The sequence below is a fragment of the Phoca vitulina genome, unplaced genomic scaffold, assembly GCF_004348235.1.
Source record: "Phoca vitulina isolate PV1807 unplaced genomic scaffold, GSC_HSeal_1.0 scaffold3, whole genome shotgun sequence".
Classification (NCBI taxonomy): domain Eukaryota; kingdom Metazoa; phylum Chordata; class Mammalia; order Carnivora; family Phocidae; genus Phoca; species Phoca vitulina.
Window position 1 is genome coordinate 610665 of NW_022589706.1, and position 25637 is coordinate 636301.

General features: G+C 52.4%; 2 protein-coding genes across 4 annotated transcripts in view; one reads left to right on the forward strand and one right to left on the reverse strand.

Moving 5' to 3' along the window:
- Positions 1–5074, reverse strand: part of EVC (EvC ciliary complex subunit 1) — a 62186-nt gene extending 57112 nt beyond the window's left edge. For all 3 annotated transcript variants that reach the window (XM_032399762.1, XM_032399758.1, XM_032399768.1), the window contains exon 1: positions 4901–5074. In XM_032399762.1, coding sequence (XP_032255653.1) covers positions 4901–5074 — 174 coding nt within the window. The remainder of the gene's footprint in view (positions 1–4900) is intronic.
- Positions 5075–7435: 2361 nt separating this feature from the next.
- EVC2 (EvC ciliary complex subunit 2) overlaps positions 7436–25637 on the forward strand; it is a 125923-nt gene continuing 107721 nt past the window's right edge. The window contains exons 1-5 of the mRNA XM_032399086.1: positions 7436–7636; positions 16197–16251; positions 19472–19638; positions 20218–20286; positions 22068–22254. Of these exons, the coding sequence (XP_032254977.1) occupies positions 7436–7636; positions 16197–16251; positions 19472–19638; positions 20218–20286; positions 22068–22254 (679 nt within the window). The remainder of the gene's footprint in view (positions 7637–16196; positions 16252–19471; positions 19639–20217; positions 20287–22067; positions 22255–25637) is intronic.

The window sequence follows — 25637 nt, forward strand, 5'->3', positions numbered from 1 at the left end:
TAGCCCTGTGTTTCCCTAGGAGCAATGATTCAGTATTTGCTAATTCTCTGTTTGCCATGATTCCGTAGATCATAATGATCAACTGTATTTGAAATCCCATTATGCCAGAGACCCTGGTCAAGCCCCTCTTATGGTGCTCATGGATATAATCTTTACACTGAAGGAACATCGCCAGTTTGTCGTGGAGTTAGCTTGCAACTGTTACGAAGCAACCCGAAGCGTCTAGGCTTATTCTAGTCACTGGGAATGGAGTAATGAACAAAATAAACAAAGCCCCTGCCTTCATGGAGTTTACAGTCCAGCAACAAAAGAGTGATGTAAATAAATTGTCGTAAGTCAGCGGTGGTAAGTGTTAGAGAGAAAGATGATGGAGGACAGGAGAATGGAGGGGAGGCCTCTTGGACAAGGTGGCATTTGAGAAGAAACATGAAGGAAATGAGAGAGCAAGCCATTCAGATATGTTAGGTACAAGCTTTCCAGGAGCGGGCACAGCAAGTGCAAAGGCCCTGTGGCAGGACCATGCACCGCATGCCCAGGGAAGGCCTTGTGGCTGCACCAGTCTGGGATGCAGTGGAGGGGAGCAGATGATGAACCCAAGGATTTAGGGATTGTTTGTTTACCCGTTATAGCCGACCACTACAGGGGTTCTGCAGGGAAGGACCCAATCAGATCATCCTACAGTAGAGACTCCAGCATGAACCTCATCCACCCCATGGAGGAACAATGTAATTTTGCTCCCCAGTTAAAAGTAACCAGGAAGCCAAGGGTCACCAGCCACTTGAGGACAGACTGTGATATGAAAGAGAAACCCCCAAACAAACAAAAGGAAAAAGCAAGCTGGAAACAGACACTGTGTAGGGAAAAGTTGTTTATTAAAACAAATAAACAACTATAATATCCTCAGAGAGCCAAGAGAAGATGTTACACTCACAAAATAAGAACAGGGCAGCATAAACATAGGACGTTCTGAGGACAGAAAAGGAGACTCAAAAATGAAAACCGTGAAAATCTTGACACAAGTGTTGTTGAGAAAAGCCTTCCAAAAATGGTGTAAAAAGAAAAAGAGATGGAAAACAGGAGAGAAGGAAGGCAATTGGTGGTCCAATTTAACCAAAACATGAGACGACTTCCCGAAAGAAACAACAGAATATATAAAAGGAAAAGAATCATCAAGGAACTCAAGAGAGTGAGTTTGCACACTGAAAGGGCTTCCTGGATGCACGGCCCAAGGAGGGCAATCGACCGCCACCAATCCCCGTCCTGGTGTGCTTCCTACGCTGGGAACAAAGAAGAGATGCTTCCAGATTCCACAGGGGAACAAAACAAAGTTATCAGGGATCAGAACAAAATCCTATTTCTCCACATCCACCAGGGCAGTTGGAAGACAATGGGAAAAAGGCCTTCAAAATTCTGGGGGAAAATTATTTCCAACCTGGAATTCTATGACTTAACTACTCTCACAAAGTTGAGAATAAAGACAGAAGGGCACAGATACTTTCAGACACAGAAGTTCTTAAAAACACTTCCCTCCATCTCTTTCTCAGGAAGATCTTGGAGGCCGTGCTCCACCCAAAGGAGGAAATGATCCCAGAAAGACAGTGGAGGGATCCCCGAGAGAGGATGCAACGTCGGGGAGGTGACAAAGTTCCAGCGTGATTGGCCCTGAGAGGTCCCACTGGTGACAGCGAAAGTCTACAGCAGCTGCTTCTCAAAGATGAAGAACAAAAACATCACTGGAGGGGCTCCTTAAACACAGCTTGCCGGCCCCACCTGCAAAGATTCTCATCAGTGAGTCTGGGGTGGGGCCCAGGAATTAGCATTTCTAACAAGCTCCCAGGCTGCTGCTGGTGCTGCTGGTGCTGCTGGTCTGGTCCAAATGAAAGAAGCAGTGGTCCAGAGAGCAACCAACTCAGACTGGAGCAGGCGAGAGGTTTTCCGGAGAGGTGTTTTGCAAGAAGATAAAATTGTTCAAATACTTAATGCCTTCAAACGTCTCAAAAAAATGTATAGAAATGGAGGAGAAGCCAGCGTTAAATGACCAAGTACACAGAATATGAGCCAATGGGGGAAAAAAAACCCTGGGTAACTATAATTTCAGAGAAAACAAAATGCAATGACAAAAAGGAAAATAATCATAATCGTAGCTGATCCTTGACTTACAGTGAAAATTGCTTACAAAATCCTCAGAAAGGAAACACTGCAAACTGATTTAACCAAAATTGCCCTATGGCCACGAGGGGGCAGGGCGGGGGTGGGGGGGGTTGGTGGCTGGTGGGTGGGTGTGCGCATGAAGGAGGAGAAAAGAGAGCTGAACCTCTCCCCAGTCCACAGTGGGAAGTCAGTGCTATGCCGAAAGCGAAAAATGCAAGGGGCAGCCAAGAAAGCAGGTTATTTACAAAGGGGAAGTAAATGACCAAAAAGCTGGCTGAAAGAGCTAGACAAGGTGGCTTCTGGGAAGTGGCGAGAGGATAGTGGCGTTGCTGCCTATAAATGAACACTTGATGTGCATGTATAACGTCGATGCAAATATAACGTTTTAATGATGAAATAAAAACAAAAGAAAAAAAAGCAACAAAAAGAAAGTGGCGTAAAACACAATTACGAGCTGGGTGACGTGGACCAGAGGAGAACAGAGATCCCAGGGTGCACAAGGGAAGAAGTACCTCATCCAGCCTGGAGGGGCTTCTCTCTGCATCCTGAAGGATGAGCGGGCAAGCAGAGAAAGGTCACTGCAAACAGACAGAATGGATGTGCAGAAGCAGAGAGGCATCAGGGAGCAAGGAGAGGCTGGGGGGCTGGAAAACAGGACGCAGGGGGTGCACGGCACCTTGCGTTTGGCTGGATGCCCTGGGGAAAGGCAAACACCTTATGCACCGTTTCCTTAAGCTAGGAAAAGAGACTTAAGGAAGAGAGGAGGAAAGGAGTCCACTTAGAAAGAAGGCTGTTGCCAAGGTCCCATCCAAATCATGAGAAAATCCCGGCAGCCAGACCCTGGGGCCAGAGCTCCCTCTATGGCTACTGCCCTGGTCTGAGCCACCATTACCTTCAACTGGACTAGTGCAGCTCTTACTGACCAGCGGCCCAATCTCAGATAGTTTGGTTAACCCCTGTAAGCCTCAGCTGACTCAGTCGTGAAATGGGCCACCGCCATGGTCTGAAGGTGTGTGCCCCAGTCCCCATGCGTAGGTTGAAATCCCAACTCCCAAGGTGACGGTATTTGGAGGTGGGGCCTTTAGGAAGTCCGGGGGGGGAGTCCTCCTTACAAAAGAGGTCCCAAAGATTCCCTGACCCTTCTACTCTCTGCAGACACAGTGAGAAGTCTGCAACCCAGAAGCGGGCCCTCACTAGAACCCAGACGTGGTGGCACCTGATCTTGGACTTCCGGCCTCCAGAACTGTGAGAAAGAAGCTTCTGTTGTTTATAAGTCACACAGTTTATGGTACTTTTCTTATAGCAGTCTGAACAGACTAAGACAAATACTACCTGCTACATCACCAGATGGCAGAGGACAAAAAGCTCTGATTTAGGGTTTCGGACAGCCTGGGGTTGAAATCCAGCCCCGCTCTTTATTCATCACATGACCCTGGACCAAGAACGTGGTTGGGGCGCCTCAACTTCCTTCCGTGGCAAGTGAGGATAATGACAGCTCTCCGACTCAGGGGTTTGGGGCAGGAATAGAGAACCCAAAGTCCACAAACACTCAGCTCGGAACAGGGCACCCAGCAAAGGTTGTGCACGTGTTACTTCCCGCTAAACACAAGAAGCCAGTGTCTCTCAGTGTCCCTTAACCACCAGCGGGATGTGACAACCTCAAACTGACCTACAAGCATCTTGCACTATGTTAGTTGCGTTCAACCTTTATCACGCCTTTCAGCAACACACTCCCCCCAACGTCAGCAGCCATCTGCTGGACTTGTCTCCTTCTCACATGGGCCAGGAATGCAGGGAACAAGACCACGCACCGCATCTCAGATCCTACCGGACTTCATCCCTCAAAGAGGTCAAAGCGGCAAGGACCCAAGACAGTGATCACACTACACGGATCAAATGCCCGCTGTACGCCCACCATCTCCACACAACATCCAATTCTGTTCACGTGAAGCATCCGTGAATCCCCTTCTGTGACCACTGCCACCCATGGAAAATACAGTGACTGGGCTTAGACACACATCTGTCACCTTGGCAAGTCACTGAACCTTTCTGAGCCTCAGTTTCCTCAAATGCAAAACGGGGTCCTGAAATAGAACAAACTCACAAATCTGTTCTGGGGATCCAATGAGATAATTCAGGCATAGAGTCTAGCTCAGCGCCCAGCACACAGTCGGCAAGCACCGAACTCCCCAGAATGTTCACTTAAAATCTCGCTTTTTCTGGAGACGGTGACCTGCAGCAGCAAGGGCAGGGTCTGTCCTGCACTGGACTGTGGCTGGCAGAGGTGCTCATCACACTTCCACTGCAGGGAGGAAAGAGTGAAGGAATGCACGAATGCACGCCAGGGTGGCAGCTGGGACTGGAGAGGCTAGTTAGGTAACCCACCCGGCCAGGGGTGGGGATCGCAGCCCTCCTGTCCACCGCGCTCAGCCGGGCCTCTCGGCCAGCGGCGAGTCCAGACCCTTGGGGCTCCAGATGAGAAGACTGAGGCCTCGGTGGGCTTTAGCGGCTGTCAGTGGTCGCACAGCGGAGTCGGACAGAGCCACCACTTCTGGAGGCCCCCAGGCCGGTACGCTCCTGTCACTCCACCGCCCCCCTCTGGACTCGGTCTCCAGCCCGCTCCTGGGCTGGAGGGGAAGACCGGGCAAGACCCGGTGCTCGCGACGCCCGCGATCTCGCTCGAGCGCCGACCGGGCGCAGGAGGCCCGCGCGCGCGCCCCTCACCCGGCCCCCCGCCCCGCCGACCCACCTGATGCCGCGGGCGCGGCCGGGCGGCGCGGCAGCCGAGCCAGAGGCCGAGGCTGAGGCCGAGCGCGGTGCCCAGCAGCACGGCGGGGGCCAGCAGCCCGGGCGCCGGCCGCACCGCGTCCCGGCCCAGCGGCAGCCGCGCGTCGCTCTCGCAGGCCGCCGCGTCGCGGGCCATCGGGGGCGCTCAGGCGGCGGGCCGGCCGCATCGCCCCCGCCGCCGCCCGCAGCCCCGGCCCGCCGCCCGGGGCCCCGTCCCCGCCAGCTCGGCGACAGCGGACTCGCGGCCCGGGCGGGCAGGGGCGCGGCGCGCTCCGCGACTCCTCCGGCCCGCGCGCTCTCCTTCCTCCTACTCGGGTCCCCCTTCCCGGCGCGGCCCCGCCGGAGGGAGGAGCCTGGGTCGTCGCCCGAAACTTCGAGCCGCCCCCGCCCGGGCCTGCCCTTGCACTGAGCATGCCTGGCGGGAGGCGCGCGGCTCAGCCAGAGGAGCTTTCTGGCTTCCCGCGAAGGGATGGGGGTCTCCCAGCCACGGGGGAGGGTGTTCCTCGGTTAAGTTTATTGAGGAGCATGTAAGATTTAGCCTGATGATGTCAGTAACTTTTTCAACAGCCTTCTGAGAGGGAGCTCATCTTCCCGGTGAGGAAGCTCCTGGTCAGAGAGGCTAAATGACCTAATGAGGGTCCAGCCTTTACAGAGAACCTGCTGATGGAGCCAGCACCAGGCCCGCAAGGAACGAGACAAGGCCCAGACATTGGGGATCTCATGGCTGTGTGGGGAGATAAACAACCAGATGAGTTCAGCGTCTGTTCTTTCCTCTAGCAAACATTTACTGAGCAGCTACTAGATGCTAGCTCTTTCTTGTCCTGGGTCCTGGGGATACAGCAGTGAACACACACACATGCACATCTTTGAAGCTCAATTCCCTATGAGGGCCAGGGCAGGAGTTTCACGGGGATCCCCGGCAACAGAGCAGGGGGCTTTTGTATCCTTCATCTGGATGTCCATCTCAAGTTTCTAGTTTTTATATCCGTACCTCATCAACCTTCCAGGTGGGCAGGATGGGAGCTAGTATCCAGACTGACTTCTTATAGAAGAAGACATAGACAGCTAGAGAGAAGTTGCTCATTCAAGGTCTCGCAGCCAGGAGATGGGACAGGTGTACTAACAGCTGCGTCCAGCTGGCTACAGGGCTCGCCCGCTCTGCTACTCAGGGATGCTTAAATGTTTCCTTTGAAGCACCTCCAAGGCTTCTGGTAACGTGTATGGGACAATAACCTGAAGTTCTTGCTTTTTATGCTGGCTGTTTCTTTGGATATTCAGAATTTAGTTTTAAAAAATGTAGGGTTCTTTGCCTTTTACTTTATTATAAAGTTGTTTGGATATTAAAATCATCCTTTAAATGATTCATGTCAAATAGAACTGATGGTCCAGCAATATGCTGGCATCTAGCGTTTGGCCTTGTCTCACTCCTGGCATTCTGCCAGGTACCCCTCAGGGCAATGGACCTCTGGTGGGAAGCCTGGCTAATAAATTTTCAGAGTCTCAAACCTCAGTGCCTTGTCCATGTTGAGTTAGGGAGGGCGTGTCCTTGGAGGGGTTGGAGGTAGAAGGAACTGACAGGTGCCAGGCTTCCTGGCCTGAGACTGCATGATAGGCTGCCCCCTGCAGGAGAGGAGCCTTCTCCCCGAGGAGCAGGTCACTGAGGACTCAGGGGAAGCAGGGGGAAGCAGAGAAACTGCTCTACCTGGCCTCCTCCCAGTATCTATCTCCCCTGGCAAGGCACAACCCTACCCGCATGGAGAGTTCTAGCCTCCTGGCTCCAAACACCAAATCCCCTCTGTCCGGTTCCCCAGAGATGTCCCACAGTGGCTGGCCTGACTACCTGTCTGGGTACCTGGGCAGGTCCAGGGGCTACTCCACAGCGAGGGCTCAGGCGGTAGGAGCCCAATGCGGCTGAACTAAATCCAATAGAAAGTGAGCGTGGCCTTTCCCTCTGGCTCCCGATCTGCCGGTCTCCCTCCCAGCCCGTCTGTGCCGCCCTGTCCCCTCTGGGCTCTCCAGCACACATGGCTCTGCCTTTCCAAATGCTTCTCAGTTCCCTAATAAGGGGCTGGTGGGTCTGGAGCAGACTCTGGGCTCAGCCCGGTGTGATGTGTGCGTGTGTCAGGGAAGGCTTCCTGGAGGGGGGTGGTTCTGAGCTGAGAACTCCGTAGGCTTCAATGGAGCGGCACTTGGAAGCCCTGAAATCTTTGGGAGCAGAGTAGTGACCCGATCTGAATCTGATTCGGGTGGAGCTGAGGCCCTGGGCGGGGCGCGGGCAAACCCAAGTGTGGCTCCGGCCTTGCTCCCTCCCTCCCACGCTCGTCGCCCTCCCAGCCTCCTCCCCGCCCTCCCAGCCCCAGATGCCGGAGTCTGTTCCAGAAAACTTTCCAGGGCGGCTCGCACTGAGCATGCTCCGCGGCGGGGCGGGCCTGGGGTCCGGAAGCTCCGGCGACTCCGGCGCGCCCGCCACTTTGCGGTCGCGGGTGCGGAGGAGGCGATGGGCTCGGCGGGCGCCGCGGGGCGCGCCACGTGGGTGCTGGCCTGGAGCCTCCTGGCCGCCGCCCTGGCGCTGCCCGCTGGGCCCGGGGGCCGAGGCTGGCACCCCGCGGGCCGGGGTCTCCTCGGGCGCCCCCTCGGCGGGCAGCCCCTCCCGGACCCCCCCGCGGCTCCCGGGGCGGGGCCCGAGCGGACCGCGCAGGTAAGGAGGGCCCGCCCCCAGTCTCCTCCCGGAGGACTCCTGCTGCTGAGCTCCGTCTACACGGGCGGCGGGGAGGCCCCTTGGAGTTGGGGAGATTATCGGAGGGAGGGAGGGCAGTGTCTGAGTAGAATGCTTCGGGTGTTCTTTAGTGTTTGGCGCTCAGGCCCGCAAAGTCCCAGGAAAGCTGAAGCCCCGCGCGCTGGCTGCGGGCTTGGACTTTGCCAGCCGCCCGGGTCGAATCTCACCCTGAAGCCTAAAAGCCCAGTGACCTAGGCCAGGCGCTTCACTTCTTGTGCCTCGGATTCCTGGTCTGTAAGCCTTTGCAGCGTCTACCCCGCGGGTGGGTGCGAGGGGTGGGGGCGAGAGGTAGGCGCGTGGGCCTAGGCACCGCGTTTGCAGAGCTGAGCACGCCCCGAGTGTAGCGGTTGTGAGAAGAAATCTCAGTAATATGAAAAAATGAGCAGTTCCTAAGTTATATATTCTTTATTACCCTTAAAAGTTATAGTTATCCACTGGTGAATCTTGGTCACTTCAGTAATGACTAAGATACCCCTATTTCCGTAATCATTTATAACCCACTTTGCTTTTATGCTATTTAAAATAAGTTCTCTGCACTTAACAGGACACTCTATTGATAATCGTGCCTACAGCTGGTGGAGATTCTAATCTCAGTTTCCCAAGTGCCAGTGTACTCTTAATTCCCGGTTTGACATCTTTGCAAATAAATGCATGTACGTGCTTTCTAAATGCTTTAAAAAAAAAAATCAGCACATTCACAATACTGATTATGTCTGTTGAGAAAAAAGGGGAATGCTATTGGGAGGAAGTCTGAAGATATATTGGTAATATTTTACTTCTTCACCTGGGTGATAGGTATCCAGATGTTGGCTTTATTATTATTTGTTATAATTTACATATACATTATATGCCATCTTTTGTATGTATGAAACATTTCATAATAAAAAAGGAAGGATAAAAAAAAAAAGAGAGAGAGAGAAGAACAGTTGGGATTACTGGCTGGCGTTTTCCTGACTGCACTCTCTTGGTTGCTAAATTTTTCCACTTCCCATCCACCCCTCCCTCTGTGGGCCCAGATTTGGGAAGGTGCAGAGTCCTGGCTGTCTCCCTAGATTCCCCTTGCCCCTTCCTCCAAAGCTGGCCACCAGTTCTCCTGCCTTTTCCTCCGAGTCCGCTGAGATGTCTGCAACCCCCGCCCCAGCCCCCAGATTCAGTGCCCACCACTTAGCCTCTGGTCTTTGGTGACTGTTTCATCTGAGTCTCCTCCACCCCCTAATTTGTGCTCTCCCCCACCTATTTCCCCCAACGGCTGATGTCCGGGATGGGTGATCTGTCCTTGGTGTACCTATGACCACTTCCCTCCCCAGCCCTCACCCCCTCTCATCGACTCCTGGCAGCTAGGGTCCTGTTCCCAGGACTGCCCTGTTCAGTGGCCTCTCCCCTCACTGCCTTGGGGGTCCTCCCTGCCCTGCCCCAGGGGCTGGCTCCCCTGGTCCTGTTGGGTTCTGTACCTGCAGGCCCCAAGGCGCTTGCTACCCTTGCTACAGAGTTTTAATCTGTAAATCTTTAAAGGAGATTCTATTCATTTTCTGTTATTAGATTTTCACTAGAGAAGACTGAGTAACAACACTGTGTCAATGTACTGAGCTTTAAAAAAGTCCCATGACAGAATGTTTTCACAGGGTCCTTTCACTTGCTCCTGTCCCATGAGGTGGGATGTGTCTGGCTCATTTTGCAGAGGAGAAAACCCGGCCCAGAGAGCCACCCCCACCCCGCCCCGGCCTGTCCTAGGCTCTCGCGCAGGCCCCCGTGTTCAGACCCACTCACCTGGCCTGCTTTGCGCTTGCTTTCCTCTCTGAGAAACCAGTGCTGGAACATCCAGGTGGACACTTGTCCCCAGGCTCTACCAGAAAGTGCTTTGAAAACCTGAAGGTACATGGTTAGTGTAAACGTATCGTCTGTCACTTATTGCAGAGGGTAAACTGAGAGGCAGTTACAACCATTTCCCGCGTGACCCGAGATGCTCTGTCAATGCACGAGCTGCTAGCCCCCTGTGTTTATTTAAATTTAGACATTTCAGGTGCTCCATGGCCGTGTGTGTCAGAGGCTGATGTGCGGGCAGCCCAGACTATGGAACATTCTCGCCATGGCGGAAACTTCTGTTGGGAGTTTGCTGGAAGGAGAGAAGAGGCCGTGAAGGGTTGAGGGGACAAGAGGCTCTGAGTCTGCCATTCACTTCCGGCGTTCAGGCACGGCTTTCTAGGTGCCAGGCTCCGTTCTCGGTGCTGGGATATCAGAGAGCAAGGCAGTCTCTCCTCCTAAGAAATCTGCCTTCTTGGGGCAGAAGAAGGAAGTAAACAGTGGCGCCAATCTGTGCCATAGCTGGCGGTGGTTTGGGCTGCGGAGAGAAGTACAGTGGACAGAGTGGACTGGGGGAGATGGTGGTGAGCGCCGTCTGGTCGCGTGGTCAGGGAGGGTGCTTGGAGGAGGCAACAGGTGAGCCGAGCCCTGAGTGGAATGTCCAGCTGAAGAGTTTTCTGGAGTGCCATGATAGTGAGGCCAGAGGCGGGGTGTGCTTGGTGTGGTCCAGGACCAGCAAGGAGGCCCGGGGGCCGCCGGAGCGAGGGAGGGGGTCGAGGAGGTGAGGCCAAGGGGGTGAGGAGGGGCCAGATCAGGAAAGGCCCCGTGACTTATGCTCAGGATCCCAGCTGTTATTCTGAGTAAGGTGGAAGCCATGTGGGTTTTGAGCTCTGAAGTGATACACCGTGGCTCATCTTTTTAAAGCACCTCCGTAGCAGGGGTGAGGATAGAGAACCAAGGGCAGAAGTGGCAGCAAGAGAGGGGGCGGGTAGGAGACCAGGCCAAGACAGAGGAGTACTGGACCAGGGTGTGAACGGTGGGCTGCTAGCTGTAGGGTTTCTGCTGTATTTTGAAGGTGGAGCCAGTGGGACTTGCTGGGATCGGCTGTGGATTGAGAGAGAGAAAGAGAGGAGTCAAGGGTGAAGCCAAGGACTTTGGGCCGAGCGAGTGGAAGAATAGAGATACCCGTTGGCTAATACGCTGAAGCCTCGTGGGGCCATCGGGGATTCTGCTCTGGTCTTGCTGAGTTTGACCACATGGCCATGTACAGCAGAGCATTGGATGGACAAGTCTAGACTTGGGCAAGGGATCAGAGCTGGAGCTACGGGAGCTGGACTACACCGGGTAGCAGTCAGCGTAGAAATGGCCGAACTCTGAGAAACAAACTGAGGGGTTCTAGAGGGGAGGGGGGCGGGGGGATGGGTTAGCCCGGTGATGGGTATTGAGGAGGGCACGTTCTGCATGGAGCACTGGGCGTTATGCACAAACAATGAATCATGGAGCACTACATCAAAAACTAACGATGTAACGTATGGGGATTAACATAACATAATACAATAAAATTAAAAAAAAAAAAGAAAAAAAAGAAATGGCTGCGTTCACCTTGGGAGGAAGTATGGATTGGGAAGAAGGAGGTCTGAGGGCAGAGGCCTGGACCAAGCCCAGAGCCCTTGGACAGATCCAACAAAGGAGATGAGAAGGGGTGGCTGGTGGGACAGGAAGGGAACCAAGACTGTGACCCAGAGGTCAGGGGAGGACAGCATTTTAGGGAGAGAGGGGTCAGTGGAGGCAGACTAATGCCCCCCAAAGACATCCTCGTCCTGATCCCTGGAATGAGTGAATATGTTAGGTTACCTGGCAAAGGGGAATTAACATTGCAGGTGGAATTCAGGTTGCTAATCAGCTGACCTTAAAAGAAAAAAGTCATCGTGGACTATCTGGGTGGTCCGGATGTAATCACAAAGGGTCCCAGAACATGGAAGAGGGGGCGGAAGAGAGAGTCAGAGTGGAAGTGTGAGGACAGCCTGTTGCTGACCTTGAAAATGTGGGAAGGGGCCCTGAGCTAAGGCACGTGGGTGGCCTCTGGAAGCTGGAGAAGGCCAAGACATGGGTTCTCCCCTAGAGCTTCCAGAAAAAAAAATATGCAGCCCTGCCCCCACTTTGTTTTTTTTTTCCCTGTACTCTGTTCTTTCTTTATTTTATTTTTTTATTATTATGTTAATCACCATACGTTACATCATTAGTTTTTGATGTAGTGTTCCATGATTCATTATTTGCGTATAACACCCAGTGCTCCATGCAGAACGTGCCCTCTTTAATACCCATCACCAGGCTAACCCATCCTCCCACCCTCCTCCCCTCTAGAACCCTCAGTTTGTTTTTCAGAGTCCATCGTCTCTCATGGTTCATCTCCCCCTCCGATTTCCCCCCCTTCATTCTTCCCCTCCTGCTATCTTCTTCTTCTTCTTCTTCTTTTTTTTTTTAACATATAATGTATTGTTTCAGAGGTACAGGTCTGTGATTCAACAGTCCTACACAATTCACAGCGCTCACCATAGCACATACCCTCCCCAGTGTCTATCACCCAGCCACCCCCTCCCTCCCACCCCCCACCACTCCAGCAACCCTCAGTTTGTTTCCTGAGATTAAGAATTCCTCATATCAGTGAGGTCATATGATACACGTCTTTCTCTGATTGACTTATTTCACCCAGCATAACACCCTCCAGTTCCATCCACGTTGTTGCAAATCCTGCCCCCACTTTGATTTTAGCCCATTGAGACTCATGTCAGACTTCTGGCCTCTGGAACTGTAAAGTAATAAATGTGCATTGCTTTAAGCTGTTAAGGTCCTGGTGATTGTCAGCAGCAGTGGGATGCTAATGCACTCACGTCTGGGACGCTGTACTAAGTTGTGTGCAGTGAGGGTGGAGAATGGGCCATTGGACAGGGCCTGGTAGAGGTCATGGTGACCTTGTCAGGGGCTGCCATTTTGGAGAGAGGGATAACCAGGGAGGGGAAGGCGGGCGTTGAAAGGGGCTGTCAGCTGCCACCTGAGCATGGTCTCTGTGAGAGCAGGCTGCTCCGTGTGGCCAAGGAGCCCCCAGAGAGGCACCCCCCAGGCTGGTGATACCCAGAAACCAGTGAGACCTCTGGGAGCACAGCAAGGGGCCTCTGGCACCTGGGGCTCCCGAAGGCCTTCGTGGGTTGTTTGTTCCCTTGGAACCTGCCCCTTCCTCTCGGATGGAAATGTCTGTCGGTAAGGAGACCATCATCCCTTGGCCAAGTCAGGGGCCAGGTCTGCTTTGCTCACCTTGCAGTGCCCGGTGCAGGCCTGCCATGCAGCCAATGCTGGTCGAGAGAATGAGTGGAAAGTTCCAGGGGGCCGGGGTTGTATAGATGTGTTGTATAGGGGCTGTCTCCTGGGGTTTGCCTGGGCGCATCCTGTGGATATGGTTTATCGCCGTGGGCGTCAACCGTGGCCTCCTGGCTGGGGTCTCGGTGGCCGGGCTTCTCCGCCGGGAAATGCCCCTTTCCCCGTTTCCGTACTGCGCTTGCAAGCAGGAGGTCACAGCCCCGATCTGTGCTGTTAGCACGAGACTTTTCTCCTGCCAGATGGCAGCAAAGACTGACTCCGTCCACACCAGTGTATCCCGACAGCATCTGACACACGGGAGGGCTCTTGAGGGAGAGGTGCCTCTTTCTGCCTTGTGGAAGGCACCTTCTGGACTAGGGGCCGTGCTGGCCACAGCGAGCTGTCCAGGGAGACTCTGGGTCATCTCACGTCAGGTGTGAGGGCCCCGGGAGACCCCAAAGGAACAGGCCTGCCGAGAGGCCCCGTGGCGTGGTTCCCATTGCTCGTCTGCATCACTTTGTTGTGACGCACGGACATGGGCTTCTGGTTGTAGGAGATGAAAGGGCACAGATGGCGTGGAGGAATGGGGCTTCCCTCCCCTGCCCGCAGGGGCACCACTCTTCTCCCCAAGGCCACCGAGGCTGACACTTCAGAACCTCTTTCTAGACTTTTCAACGTAATACGTGGTCATGGTATATTATGTCGTGTACTGTTAAACATATAATTGTTCATTAAGTGTGTGATTAATATGAACTATATTATTAAATATCTACATATACTTTATATATGTTAAACATAGAAATAAATACATGTAGGTAAATAGGTAAATACGTGTACAAATAAAAATTACTGTATATAAATAAATATATAATTGAATATGTAAACACAATTATGAGATACATAATCATACATTTGAAGTGTAAAAATCTGTTTTTATTAAATGGGATGATATAGTTTTGCAACCTAGTGATTTCACTCGAATTTTAACGTTTTTACTAGGTCAACATAGATCTGCTTTGTTTATCTGTTCCATTTATTCATATTTGTAATTGCGATGAAATACACATAACCTAAAATTTACCATTTTAACCATCGTTGAGTGTAGAGTTCAGGGGCATTAAGCCATCACCACCATCCACCTCCAGAACTCTGCATCTCGGCAAAGCTGGAACTCTCTCCGTGAAACACTCACTCCCCTGGCCTCCCTCCTCCAGCCCCCGGTGCCCACCACCCTTCCTTCTGTCTGTGTGGATCTGATGACTCCAGGGACCTCCCAGAAGTGGAATCCTACAGCATTTGTCTTTTCATGGCCAGCTTCTTTCACTGAGCATGATGTCGTCCAAGTTCGTTCATGTGGTAGCAGGTGTCAGAATGTCCTTCCTTTAAGGCTGAATAACATCCCTTCCTCTGGATGGACCCTGTTTGGCTTCTCCATGGATCTGGCCATGGGCACGGGAGCTGCTTCCACATTTTGGCTATTGTGAATGTTGCCGCTCTGGACGTGCGTGTACTGATACCTCGTTGTGATCCTACCGTCAGCCCCTTTGGATGTGCCCCTGTGTGTTGTGCTTCTTAAAATGGGTTTTTCCGATGATGAGTCAGGTGTGGACGTGAAATAGGAGGAGCACTATGGGGAGGCACGGGAAGGAGGAAGAGGCTGCTTGTACCCACAGGTCCTGGAGGAGGGAGGCACACCGGACAGGGGCCACATGGGGGCAGGGAGAGAGAGGGGACCCTTGGGCAAGTGTGTCTGTGGGGGTCAAGGGAAGAGGGGATTTCATTGGTGCATTGGAGTACTGTGAGGTCACCGTGGGGGAAGGCAGGAAGAGCTCTGGGGTAGGTCTTGTGCCAGGCTGGCTGGGTCTGGCTTATTGTCTACCTTCTCTGTTTCCTCACCTGGGCCTCCTCCGTGCAGCTGGGAAGCTGGCTTATGTCATCCCAGGAGAGCCGCTTCAGCCTGGGATGTCCGGGGGTCTGGGGGTCTCCACGCACTGGGTCTGAAACACATGGCCCTCAGTGGCCAAGGGGTCGGGCTTGTGTGACCACAAGCAGAGATACGGAGAAAGCCTTCCAGGTGGGCAAAGACAGCGGCCACGCGGTCTCTCTCGACCCCACAGTGTCCTCCCCACATGAGCGCTGTCCCAACGGCAGCCATAGGAACTAGCCCTTGGGCTGGGCCCCAAGCTGGGCCTGAGTGTCCCACTCAGCGGTCATGGTCTTCACTGCTTGTGCACACCCTTTCTGCCTCCATTATGTACAAACCAGCACATCCAGAGCTGGGCTCTGTGCATTCAAAGCTAGTCTCTTCTCCCCTGTGGGACCTGCAGGGAGATATCTCGTTACCCGTGTATGGGGATTTTGCTGTAAAGGGAGAATGACATTTCCCTGGCTTATTATGAAGACTGTGTGCTAGAGTGCACAGCATGGGACCCAGCCCATTTTGAGGGCTCCAGCCAGGACAGCTTTATCATCATCATTATTTTTTTTTAAAGATTTATTTATTTATTATTTGGCAGAGACACAGCGAGAGAGGGAACGCAAGCAGGGGGAGTGGGAGAGGGAGAAGCAGGCCTCCTGCTGAGCAGGGAGCCCGATGCGGGGCTCGATCAGGACCCTGAGATCATGACCTGAGCCAAAGGCAGACGCTTAACGACTAAGCCACCCAGGCGCCCCTTATTATTATTATTATTATTATTATTATTATTATTATTATTATTTTCTAGTAGAAAGGTCTGGGCTTTCTGGGGCCCACTAACTTACAAAGGTGGACTGGGAGAGTTGGCCGGGCCCTGTTTCATCACTGAGCAAAGTGAAGCAAGCTGGGAGGAGGCTTTGAGGTCTTTGCTTTTTAGATGAGGGTCTGAGGCTCAGAGAGGCTGAGAGACTTGGCCAAGGACACACAGCAAGGAAATGGTTCCAGCTAGAATCCAGTTCTCTGGACTCCCTATCTGGCATTTTATGAGCCACTCGGTTGGGACTTGCAAGATCTTGGGAACTCAGAGGCTGGAGGCTCAGCCAGTGTCGTAGGGTTAGTGAGAAGCAGAGCTGGGATTCGAACTCAGGTCTGAGTACATGAAATTTTGATCCCACAGTGCTGCCTTCCGGGACAGCTTCCTAAAATGCAGTCATGACTGAGTTGCTGGCCTCTGTGGGAAAGAGGAGATAATCCTGGACTCGTGGTGGGGATGGCTGACTTGGAAAAATTTTGTTTCCGATTTCTGGAGAAGAGTGCAACTCATCTCTGTGTGAGCCACTTATGAAAATGACTTGCAGTCACTTCTCACAAGCATGTTCTTCATTAGTGACTTTTGCCTTTTGAATTTTTTAGGACTTGCCCCGTTTGATTTGGCCCAGTGTGGAAAGCTCTCGCTTTAAGACTGAAGGTAAGTTTTTCTTTTGGTTCATTTTTCGTTCAGAGAATCGGACCCTGAGGTCCGAGCCCCCCTGCCTCCATCTCCCTCATGCTCTGCTCATGTGCCCACCATGGGCAAATGCGGTACGTTACCCCCTGACCTGCGGAGCAGGGGGCAGTGTGTGGCCCCCTCCAGGAGCTGGCTGGAGCTTTTGTGGTCGGAACAGGAGTCAGGGTAAGGCGGCCCGTCCACATTCCCCCCTGAAGGAGTCTGATGAATAGGATATAGAATGTGCGTATGAGCAGGTGTGTGGGTTTCCTGAGGCTGCTTTCACAAATCACCACAGACGTCGTGGCTTAAAGCAACACAGATTTATTCTCTTAGTGTTCTGGAGGGCAGGCTGGGAATCAGCGTAGCCGGACTGAAGTCGAGGTGTGGACACGGCCGCACTCCCTCCGGGGTTCCGGGGAGAACCTTTGCTTCTCTTCTCCAGCATCCCCAGCTGTGCTCCTTGCCTGCCTTGGGTCCCGGCCCCTTGCTCCAGCTCAGAGCCAGCATCTTGCCTCCGGGGGCACGTGGCCTTCCTCTCTTCTGCCTGTCAGCACTCCCTTGCCTCCTTCTTAGAAGGACACTTGGGATTACATTTCTGCCCCACTCAGATAATCCAGGCAATTTCCTCAAATCAGCATCCTTCATTTAATCGCATTTGGGAAGTCCCTGTTATATACAAGGTGGCATATTTACCGCTTCCCTGGACGGGTAAATTTCAGCCCACCACACCAGGTGACAGAAACTGAGCTGGAACTCACCTAAGAAAAGCAGAACCTGATGGTCTTATAACTGAGCCAGGCAGGCCTGGCCGCTGCTGGCCCAGGGGCTCGGCATCCCAAGGTTATGCCTTTCTCTTTCCATCTCAGCCCTGCTTTCCTCTGGTTCCCTCATTCCTGGGAGCCTTTTGGGAACCGTACAGCTGATACTTAGGCAGCGGAAGACTTCCCCGTAGCTTGGCAAGAGTTCCGGGGAAGACCAGTGGGCTCAGCCTGAGGCCGGTGCCCGTCCCCGAGCCCGTCCCTGGGGCTGGGGGTAGAGTATTCTGGGTTCTGTGCTTCATTCTGCTTCCTGGGGACCAGGATGGGCTGGGGTCCAGGTTGGCCCCCCTCGTGTGCATAGACTGAGCAGGACTCTTACTGAGTAGAGAGGAGCTTCGGTGACAAAACCATCTTTCCACCCAGAGTCCCCTCGGCACAGATTGTAAATACACCTTCCTCGAGAATCCTGTTTTATACCAGGAATAAACAGATCTCACTTACTTGGGGAGTTAAAAAGTATTTCCTATGTCCTTTGTTACTCTCTGCAGACTTTACATTTTACAAAATCCAGTGTTTTCTCTTGAGTAAAATAGGTTGAGGTGATATTACTGCATTCGTAGAGACCTTTTATTCATCAATTAGGCAAACTCGTTGGTGAAAGGGAGCCCCATGTACTACTCTGTGATTGCATTAAGAGCAGGAGACAGAGCGGTAAGGCCACTAGGAGGAGCTTCAGGGAGGGCTCCCTGGAGGAGGGGCTCCTCAGCAGTGTCCTGAGAACTGACACCTTAGCAGGGCCAGGGGATGGAAGGAGAGGCTTCCAGGCATGTGGCAGCCAGAGCAGGAGAGTGAGGGTGTAGGCAAAGCACTGCACAGATGGCACAAACAGGCCCACGTGCTGGTGGCAGGAATGGGGAGGCCACTGACCGATGACCTGCGGGGTGGCGGTAGTTACTTCATAGCATGAATTTCTTCTATACTGTCTGTCAACACCTGCCCTCATTCAAGTTCATGAGAGCCTGTGGCTGGGCCTTCTGAGGGCCAGGGGGCATAAACAGGTGCACCAGAGATAAAGCCCAGTGTGGCCTTATGGGTTTATGTCCAGCAAATCTGCCGAGAAAGCATGTGTCCCTTAGCCTGAGGGGCCGGGCGAGGGTCAGAGATGGGCGTCCCTTCTCCCTGGCACCCGTGGGATTTACTCAGACACTCCTGACTGAGTCAGCAGCTGGCCTGGGAACGTGCCCACTTGCTTCCATGGTGAGTCCCCAGCGCTCACCTTTATCCCCGTTCCAACATCATGACCTTGACCCAACTCAACCGCAGACACTATCCAGGAAAAAGATTGTAATGTGATCCAGGATCCAGTTCTATGTCTTTTTTCTTTTTTTCAAGTTTTTATTTCTTCCTACGTGGATTCTGAAATTATAAAAGTTTTCACAAGCACTTCTGAAGATCTTGCTATCAATAACACCATAAGAACGACTGAAAAATAGTCATTCTTATTCAATTTCCAGTTTGCATCTGGGTAGAAGGTAAATGTTGAAAAACACCCGACCCAACAATCCAAGTTGTTTCAGACATTTGGGTTTCTGGCTTCGAGCTTTGATAAAACGCCTCAGGGTGTTCACGTTCAGCCCGGCATCTCGTTTGCTCCTTAGGCAGCCCCATCTCAGGGATATTTTAGCTGCATTCCCAAGTGAGGGAAACTGAGGCTCTGAGTGTCTGGGGCCACACAGCCCATCAGCACCCACTCCTGACAGCCCTGCCAGTCCCTTCTAACTGACGTTTCTGTGTTACCCCTGGCGCTCATGCATTTTCAACATATGTTGACGTAGAGCAAATTCTGGAGGGAGCCGTTTCACATTGGGTGGCTTTGCAGACACCAGGTTTGGCTGTGGGCCCATCCTCCTCACAATAGCAGTCAGGGGTACTCACCTTCTGCTTGACAGGTCATCAGAAGGACCCAGTGGGGGGAGACTTACTCTCTGTCCACGGCAGAGTTAGGGAAACTGAGGCACAGGGAAGTTAGATACTTACCCAAGGACCCAGCTGGTAAATGACAGAGTCAGGATTTGAACCCAGGGCTGTCTGATGCCATGTGTGTAGGAATCACCCAGGCATCTCACTCGCCTGGTGGTCTGATTCAGTAGATCTGGGAGGGGGCCCAGGAATGTGCATTTTAGCCCACACCCACGATGAATGGCGCACACTTTGAGAAGCACTCTCTTTAGGCTCCATAGCCCGTGCCCCCCAAAGTGAGCACATCTCATTTTCCTGGCAAAGAGATGATAGGTCATTCATTCATTTATTCATTCACTTACTCATTTTCAGCAGACATCTTCAGGGGCCTTCCTCATATATGTGGTCCACCTCCTGAGTTTACCCCCCGTGTCTGACTGCCTTCCTACATTCTGTCATGCACGTGCATTGCTGTTTTGCAGTGGGAGCACCATTTGGAAGGAAATTCAGCAGGAAAAGTGAAGTCTTCCATCCCCTCCCAACTTTTGCACCCTCTAGTGGGCCAAGGACTCAGTCCATGCTTGCTTTTACTCCCTCGTGGCCCAAGAAGACTTTGTTTAAGAGAGAGTCTCCTATAACACACCGCCTGGTAAGTCACACCTTTGGTCCTTTAACAGAATTAGCAGAAGTTGGAAAGAAACCAGTTTTGGGCCCACTGTGTATAAGATGCCATAGGCTTTGGTTCTTTAGAAAAGCTTATTCCTTCTGTACGGAAGCATCTGGTATTGAAGATGAGTAGGAGGTGTGAATCCGAGCAGTGGGCTGCAGGTTCTGCTTTAACTGGCCCCATTCACTGCCGGTTTTATAAACACGCACACGCATTCCTCTTGTCCAAGTGTCAGCCCCAGTGTGCTGTGTTCCTGTGACGGGGTGTTGTTTACGTGAGCCCCCCGGACAAAAGAGAGCTCTGGGTGACCACACGCCCACATTCTTCCTTCCTCATGGGCTTAAGTTCCAATCCTTTAAATACTTTCTTAAAAAAAATCTTCAAGATTATTTAAGGCAGTTATTAGATAACAGAAGTAAATCTCTATCCTTTCTTTAAAAGGTCATCTTGTACGTGTATTTATTTATTTTTAATTTTTTTTTTTTACATCTTGTACTTTTATTAAACGTGCATAGTATGAAGTGTTTTTCATTTTCTAATCATTTCTATATTTTATTGTAGTTTGGAGACATCTCAAGAGATGTTCCAAAAAATGCTGAGGACGGAGTGATTTTTCAGAAATGTGCCATGGTAGGTATTCATAGGTGGCTTATAGTGGAAGAGAAAATAGTTGGATTTTGACCAAATCATGTCTGGGTAGAGTTATATATTTAAGGACTGGCAAGTCACAGGGCTGTCCACCTGTGTCTGGACATGTGAGGGATGAAGTGAGGTACAGGAGATTTTCTGTTCTGTATCATGGCACCAGGACAAGAGTTTTGGTAACAGTTAAACTCCTGTTTGTGAAAATGCACTGTGGTCATTTAGAATGGGAAAGAAAGAATGATGTATTTTCTTTCAACATTGATATGGTGCTTGACAGTGTAAAAATTTTATTCAGTGTTTTTAAAGTCTCGGATCCTTACTAATCCTGGGAGATGGCGTTTCACATTGTTGTTGTGTTGGGGATCCTCAGGACCACCCTCCCTTGGGCTCCATGATTCCCCAGAAGGACTCGCATGACTCAGGAAGCCGTTAGACTCATAGTTATGATTTATTATAGCAGAAGCGTGCAGATTCAAGTCAGCAAAGTAAAAGGCACATAGGAAGGAGTTGTGAGACCAGGCGCAAGCTTCCCACTATCCTTCCCTGGTGGAGTCCTACGGCCGGCATTCCTTTTTCCAAAGCAGTGACGTGTGACGTCATGTACCAAGTATTGTCCACCAGAGACACACACCCGAGCCTCAATGTCCAGGGATTTTAATGCGGGTCCCTCATGGAGACATGCAGTGCCCACGTGGCTGACCTCAGTAACTGGTCTCCAGCCGCTCCAGAGGTCACCTTGACACAGCTCGGCTCAAGGGCCCCCCCTCCAATCACACTGTTAGAACACACGGCCTGCTGTGGCCCAGGCCCCAGGTATAAAGATGCTCTTCTCAGGCAGGGTAGTCCAAGGGCTTTACAGGTAGCCTCCCAGGAGCTGGTCAGGAGTCAGTCCTTTCTTTGGGGTGTGCGGGGTGTGGGCAGTCCGCACCTGCGGAGTTAATCCTCTACTGTACAAGCCTCGATTTAGCTCACGCCTTCAGCTGTCCCGTTCCCCTTCCTGGATATAGTTGGTGCTGCCGGTTTCTCGTACGTCCTCCTGGAGATGTCTCTGCTGTATGCATGCATGTGTGTGCGTGTGTGTGTGTGTACCTGCATGAACAGACATTGCTTCCCTCTTTCCCCAGCTCCTGGGTCCCTTCTGGGAAGGCTGGGTGAAGGCGGGGCAGGGGTGGTGGGAAAAACTTCGAGAGTGGGAACAGGGCAAGGTTGCTGAGCTCAGGCGGGGAGCCAAGCTGCTTGGGCCACCGGACAGCTTCCAGCAGCCGAGCCGTTCAAACGCATGGCCAAGCAGAGCCCGCCTGGGGGAGACTGGCCAGGAGGATGGAGACCGACCGGCTTGCTCGATTCTGGACGTCAGATGGCCGTCAGACGCCCTGGGCAGGGCTCTGGGGCTGGGCTGAACCTTCAAAATGACAGTGTGAGAAGGAGCCATTGTTTGCTTTTCTTGGTGACACCGATGGCCACCATCTCCCCAACCTGACTGTGGCTCTTGCTTCGATATTTTTCCTGTTTCCCTGGAGGAGTAATTTCACTGCATTTCAGGGTCCCAGTGACTTTGAATCTGTCACCAAGCAACAGCTTAGCAAGCGTGAGTCAAAACATGTCCTGGGGCTTTTGAAATCAGACCTGATAAGTTCTCCAGCCCCGGGGAGACGGTCGTGCCCTCCCTCTGCCTGAGGACCAGACGTGCACAGGCCCAGCTGGGGGGTCATGTTAGGAGGTGGGACTTGCCAGCAAAGCTGCCCTCCTGTCATCTCCTGTCCTAGGTGTCCGGGCAGAGCGAACTGCAGACAGCTCACGTGAGACTGCTCGTGGACAACACCAGGACCCCTGTGGCCACCAACCTCTCCGATCTGCTCCTGCTGGACAACATCACTGGCCTCTCTGTTACGGGGTCGACCGGAAACCAGACCTCGGTGGGATTCCAGGCTTTCAGAAAGAAGTTTCTGCAAGGTAATAGCAGCGCGTATGAAGTCAGGGAGGGCAAGTGAACGTATGGACGCTGATGGAGTGTGTGATGCATGGCAGGTGGGTTCTTAAACACATGACGTGTTCACTCACGACGGAGTTTACTATCAGGTATCGAAGGAGAAGACCACCACTCAATAACCACACCCAAAGAGCTGGATTTGTTAACTTAGGTTAGAGAGAGGTAGGATTTGGGGGAAGAGTTGTTAAGAATAAGTATTTCTAGTATTTTTATTAGTATATCGATTTTTATTATGAAGAATTCCAGACATAACCAAAGATAGAGTTTATAGTGAACCCCCGTCTGTCCACCACCAGAGGACCAGGTTTCTTATCCTTCAGTGAAAGGCAGAGCTTGTGTTGGGGGCTGTTGGGTCGAGGGAGGGTTGGTTTGACACCAGCCCTGGAAGCATGCTCGTGAGACCTTCACTCGTGTTCTCGCCTGTTTGCTGGAGTACCTCCGCGCTGACGGGCTGGCTTTCTGAGCGCCACTGTCGCTGGTTGGCTTTGGAGGTGTGTGTCCTGAGGCGAGTTGTCGTTGGTTAATTAAACAGGTTTCAACGAATTCTGGAATTAGTTGTTACCATGACCTCAGGACTGCCCATTTTCTCGGGAGGGTGAGACTTCTTTTATTCCTTTACAGAGGAAAAGATGGTCCACTCCATGACCCTTATCCTGTAGTGTATGCTCTCACATGCTCAGGACTGACCTCTCCACTGAGCCCACTTTGCTCACCAATCATGCCACACTTTCCCTCTGAGCCTAGAAAGGGCCTCAGAGTCCTACTTGACCCCATCCTCTTGACAGCAGCTACCAATGGGGTTGTCCCACAAGCAGCCACCTCTTTGCTGGCTGTGATTTAAGCAATGTCATAAAAACCATTAGGATACGTCCCAGCCAAGTGATCCTCAGTGCCTTCCCTCAAAGATGGAAAAACAAATCCCAGCCCCCACCCCCCTTCTTAAGCTAGTGAGCAGAGCACACACTCTGTCTCAAACGGACCTAGATTTGACTCCTCACGCCAATTAGGAGCTGCGTTGCCTCTGGAAATTACTGAATTTCTCTGAACTTGGGATGTGACGTGTGTCTATCAGCGCCTCGTAGAATGGTAGCAGAGACTGAGCGAGGCGACGTGCCCTGGCTCTGCCCGGGTCCCTCCCCATGCTCTCCCAGCCTCTGGTCTGGCAGGCCTGTCTCTCTCCTCTCATTTCCCCAGTGGCTCCCAGCATCTGCACTCCTGCCACACAGACCACACTTGTCACTCTCCCCTGCCTGGCGGCATTCGCTCAGGCCCCAGGCTCTGCCTGGGAGGCCCCCCTCTCCTCCCCTGCACCTCACTTCCCTGCCCTCCTGCACTTCGCCCGCTCGGGGCCGCGGGTCAGCGCGGGGTGCTGAGCCCCACCAACCCTGACCTTTGCCCGCTGCCCATCCCAGAACATCAGCCTCCTCTCTGTCACTTGGGGACGGTGACAATACCTGCTCCAGGATGTGACTGTAAGGAGAAGGGGGTTATTTCATGGGAAGCCTGACCTGAGAAGTGTTCCCCGTGCCAGTAGTGATTTGGTTGATTGTTTTGATTATGTGTGTGTGTGTGTGTGTGTGTGTCATATGGAGCACAGGTGACGGCCCCGGGGGAGAGGTAGTGTCCTGCTCATTCCCCGGGGGAGCAGGTGCAGGGCACCGTGGCAGCCTCTGCCTCCTGCTCTGGGCATCGCAGGCAATGAGGTCTCCTCCATCCACAGCGGGCCGTGCTGTGGGGCCCGGGGGCTGGCGCCGGGCGCGGGCATGAGGGCGACCAGCCGCGGCACCAGGTAAGGTCTGCTCACAGGACCTTCACTGCGGTCGCGTCTTAGTTGAATCTGTCACGCTGTCTGTGAGCCTAAGGATTTATCATTGCATAAAGATGAAATGAAGGTGTTGAGGATTTTTAAAATAAAAATCCTAGTGGTCCCATAGCCTCAGTGCTCATTACTCCTCTCCTTTACATTTTTTTTTTTTTTTTGAGGGCTCCACACGTTGAGAAATGAAGTACTTGACAGCATTTGAGGGTTAAACGCTGACCCCAGTTATAGGTGGAGGCAGAGCTGGAGGACAGGCTTAGATCGATCAGGCGGCCCTAGTCTCTGACCCGCAGAGCGGGATGGGCTTTGTCCCCCACTGGCCATTGCAGGCTGGCGCCCCCAGCCAGCAGCCCACTGCCGTGGGTCAGTCCCTCCCATCAGTTGGGGTGAGCTGCCCAGTGAGGAGGGGTGGGGAGAAGCCCGCCCTGTTTCAGGGAGGGTGCCCATGCTTGCGGACTGAAACGTCAGGGGTGGGTGGTGAGCGTGAGCTTCCCCTGAGGATCTCTTGTGTTGTTCTCCACACTCCTGGGGCTTCTCACGAATCTGCAGATTGCGACTGGTTCCCTGGGGAAGGAGATCAGCCGTGGTCAGGACTCAGGACAGGCCTGCACCCCCAAACCACCCACCTTTTGCCCCTGTGTGTGTCCCTCTGGGACTGCTGGAGGGTAGAAGAGGTGGTTTTTCTGTCCTGTGAAGGCTTTGACTCACAGCATTACATTATCAAATAACCTAAAGGGTACTCTATACCCAAGGCTGGAAATTCTCCCTGATTCTGATATCCATTCAATCAAGTCCTGCCACGTTAGTCAACAAGGTGCTAGTCAACAAGGTGGGTCACGAGCTCTGCAGTGCCCTTAGGGGACAACACTGGGTTCATTTGCACAAATATCCTCCAGCAGTGACCTGCTACCACCTCTTTTTTGCAAATTCTCAGGGAGAAATGAAAATCTGAGGAAAGAATTCCCCACAAATTGGAACCCAAATATATTCAAGTCCAAAAGGAATTAAAATCTGAGATCAACATGTTTGCCCTTGTAAGTTTGAAGTCCAAAGTCCAACATTCTCAAATTAAGTTAATATTCCCCACCCCTCTTCCCAATATTTTATTCTATCCATCCCCCCCCCAGCCCCTGCCTCCTGAGGTTTGTAGCTGTCCGGAAGGAGTTGGGGTTCCTTCCGCAGCAGAAAGGGTGCAGCTCTTTTGTCTTGGAAGCAGAATGAGTTGAACACGAGGTTTCTCATGTGCCTTACTTCTAAAAAATTTCAGGTATAGGGGACACGGGAGAGCATCCTGTCTGTCCCCACAATGGAATATGACTTGCGGTAAGAAGGAATGAAGAACTGATTCATGCATGACATAGATGAACCTCAAAAAACGTTTGCTCTGTAAAAGAAATCAAACACAAACAACGCATATTATATGATTCTATTTCTAGGAGATGTCCAGAAAGACAAATTATTACCACTGCCCCTGCCCCCCAAAACCAGATTAGTGGTTGCCTAGGCCTTGGTGTGGCAGTGGAGAGT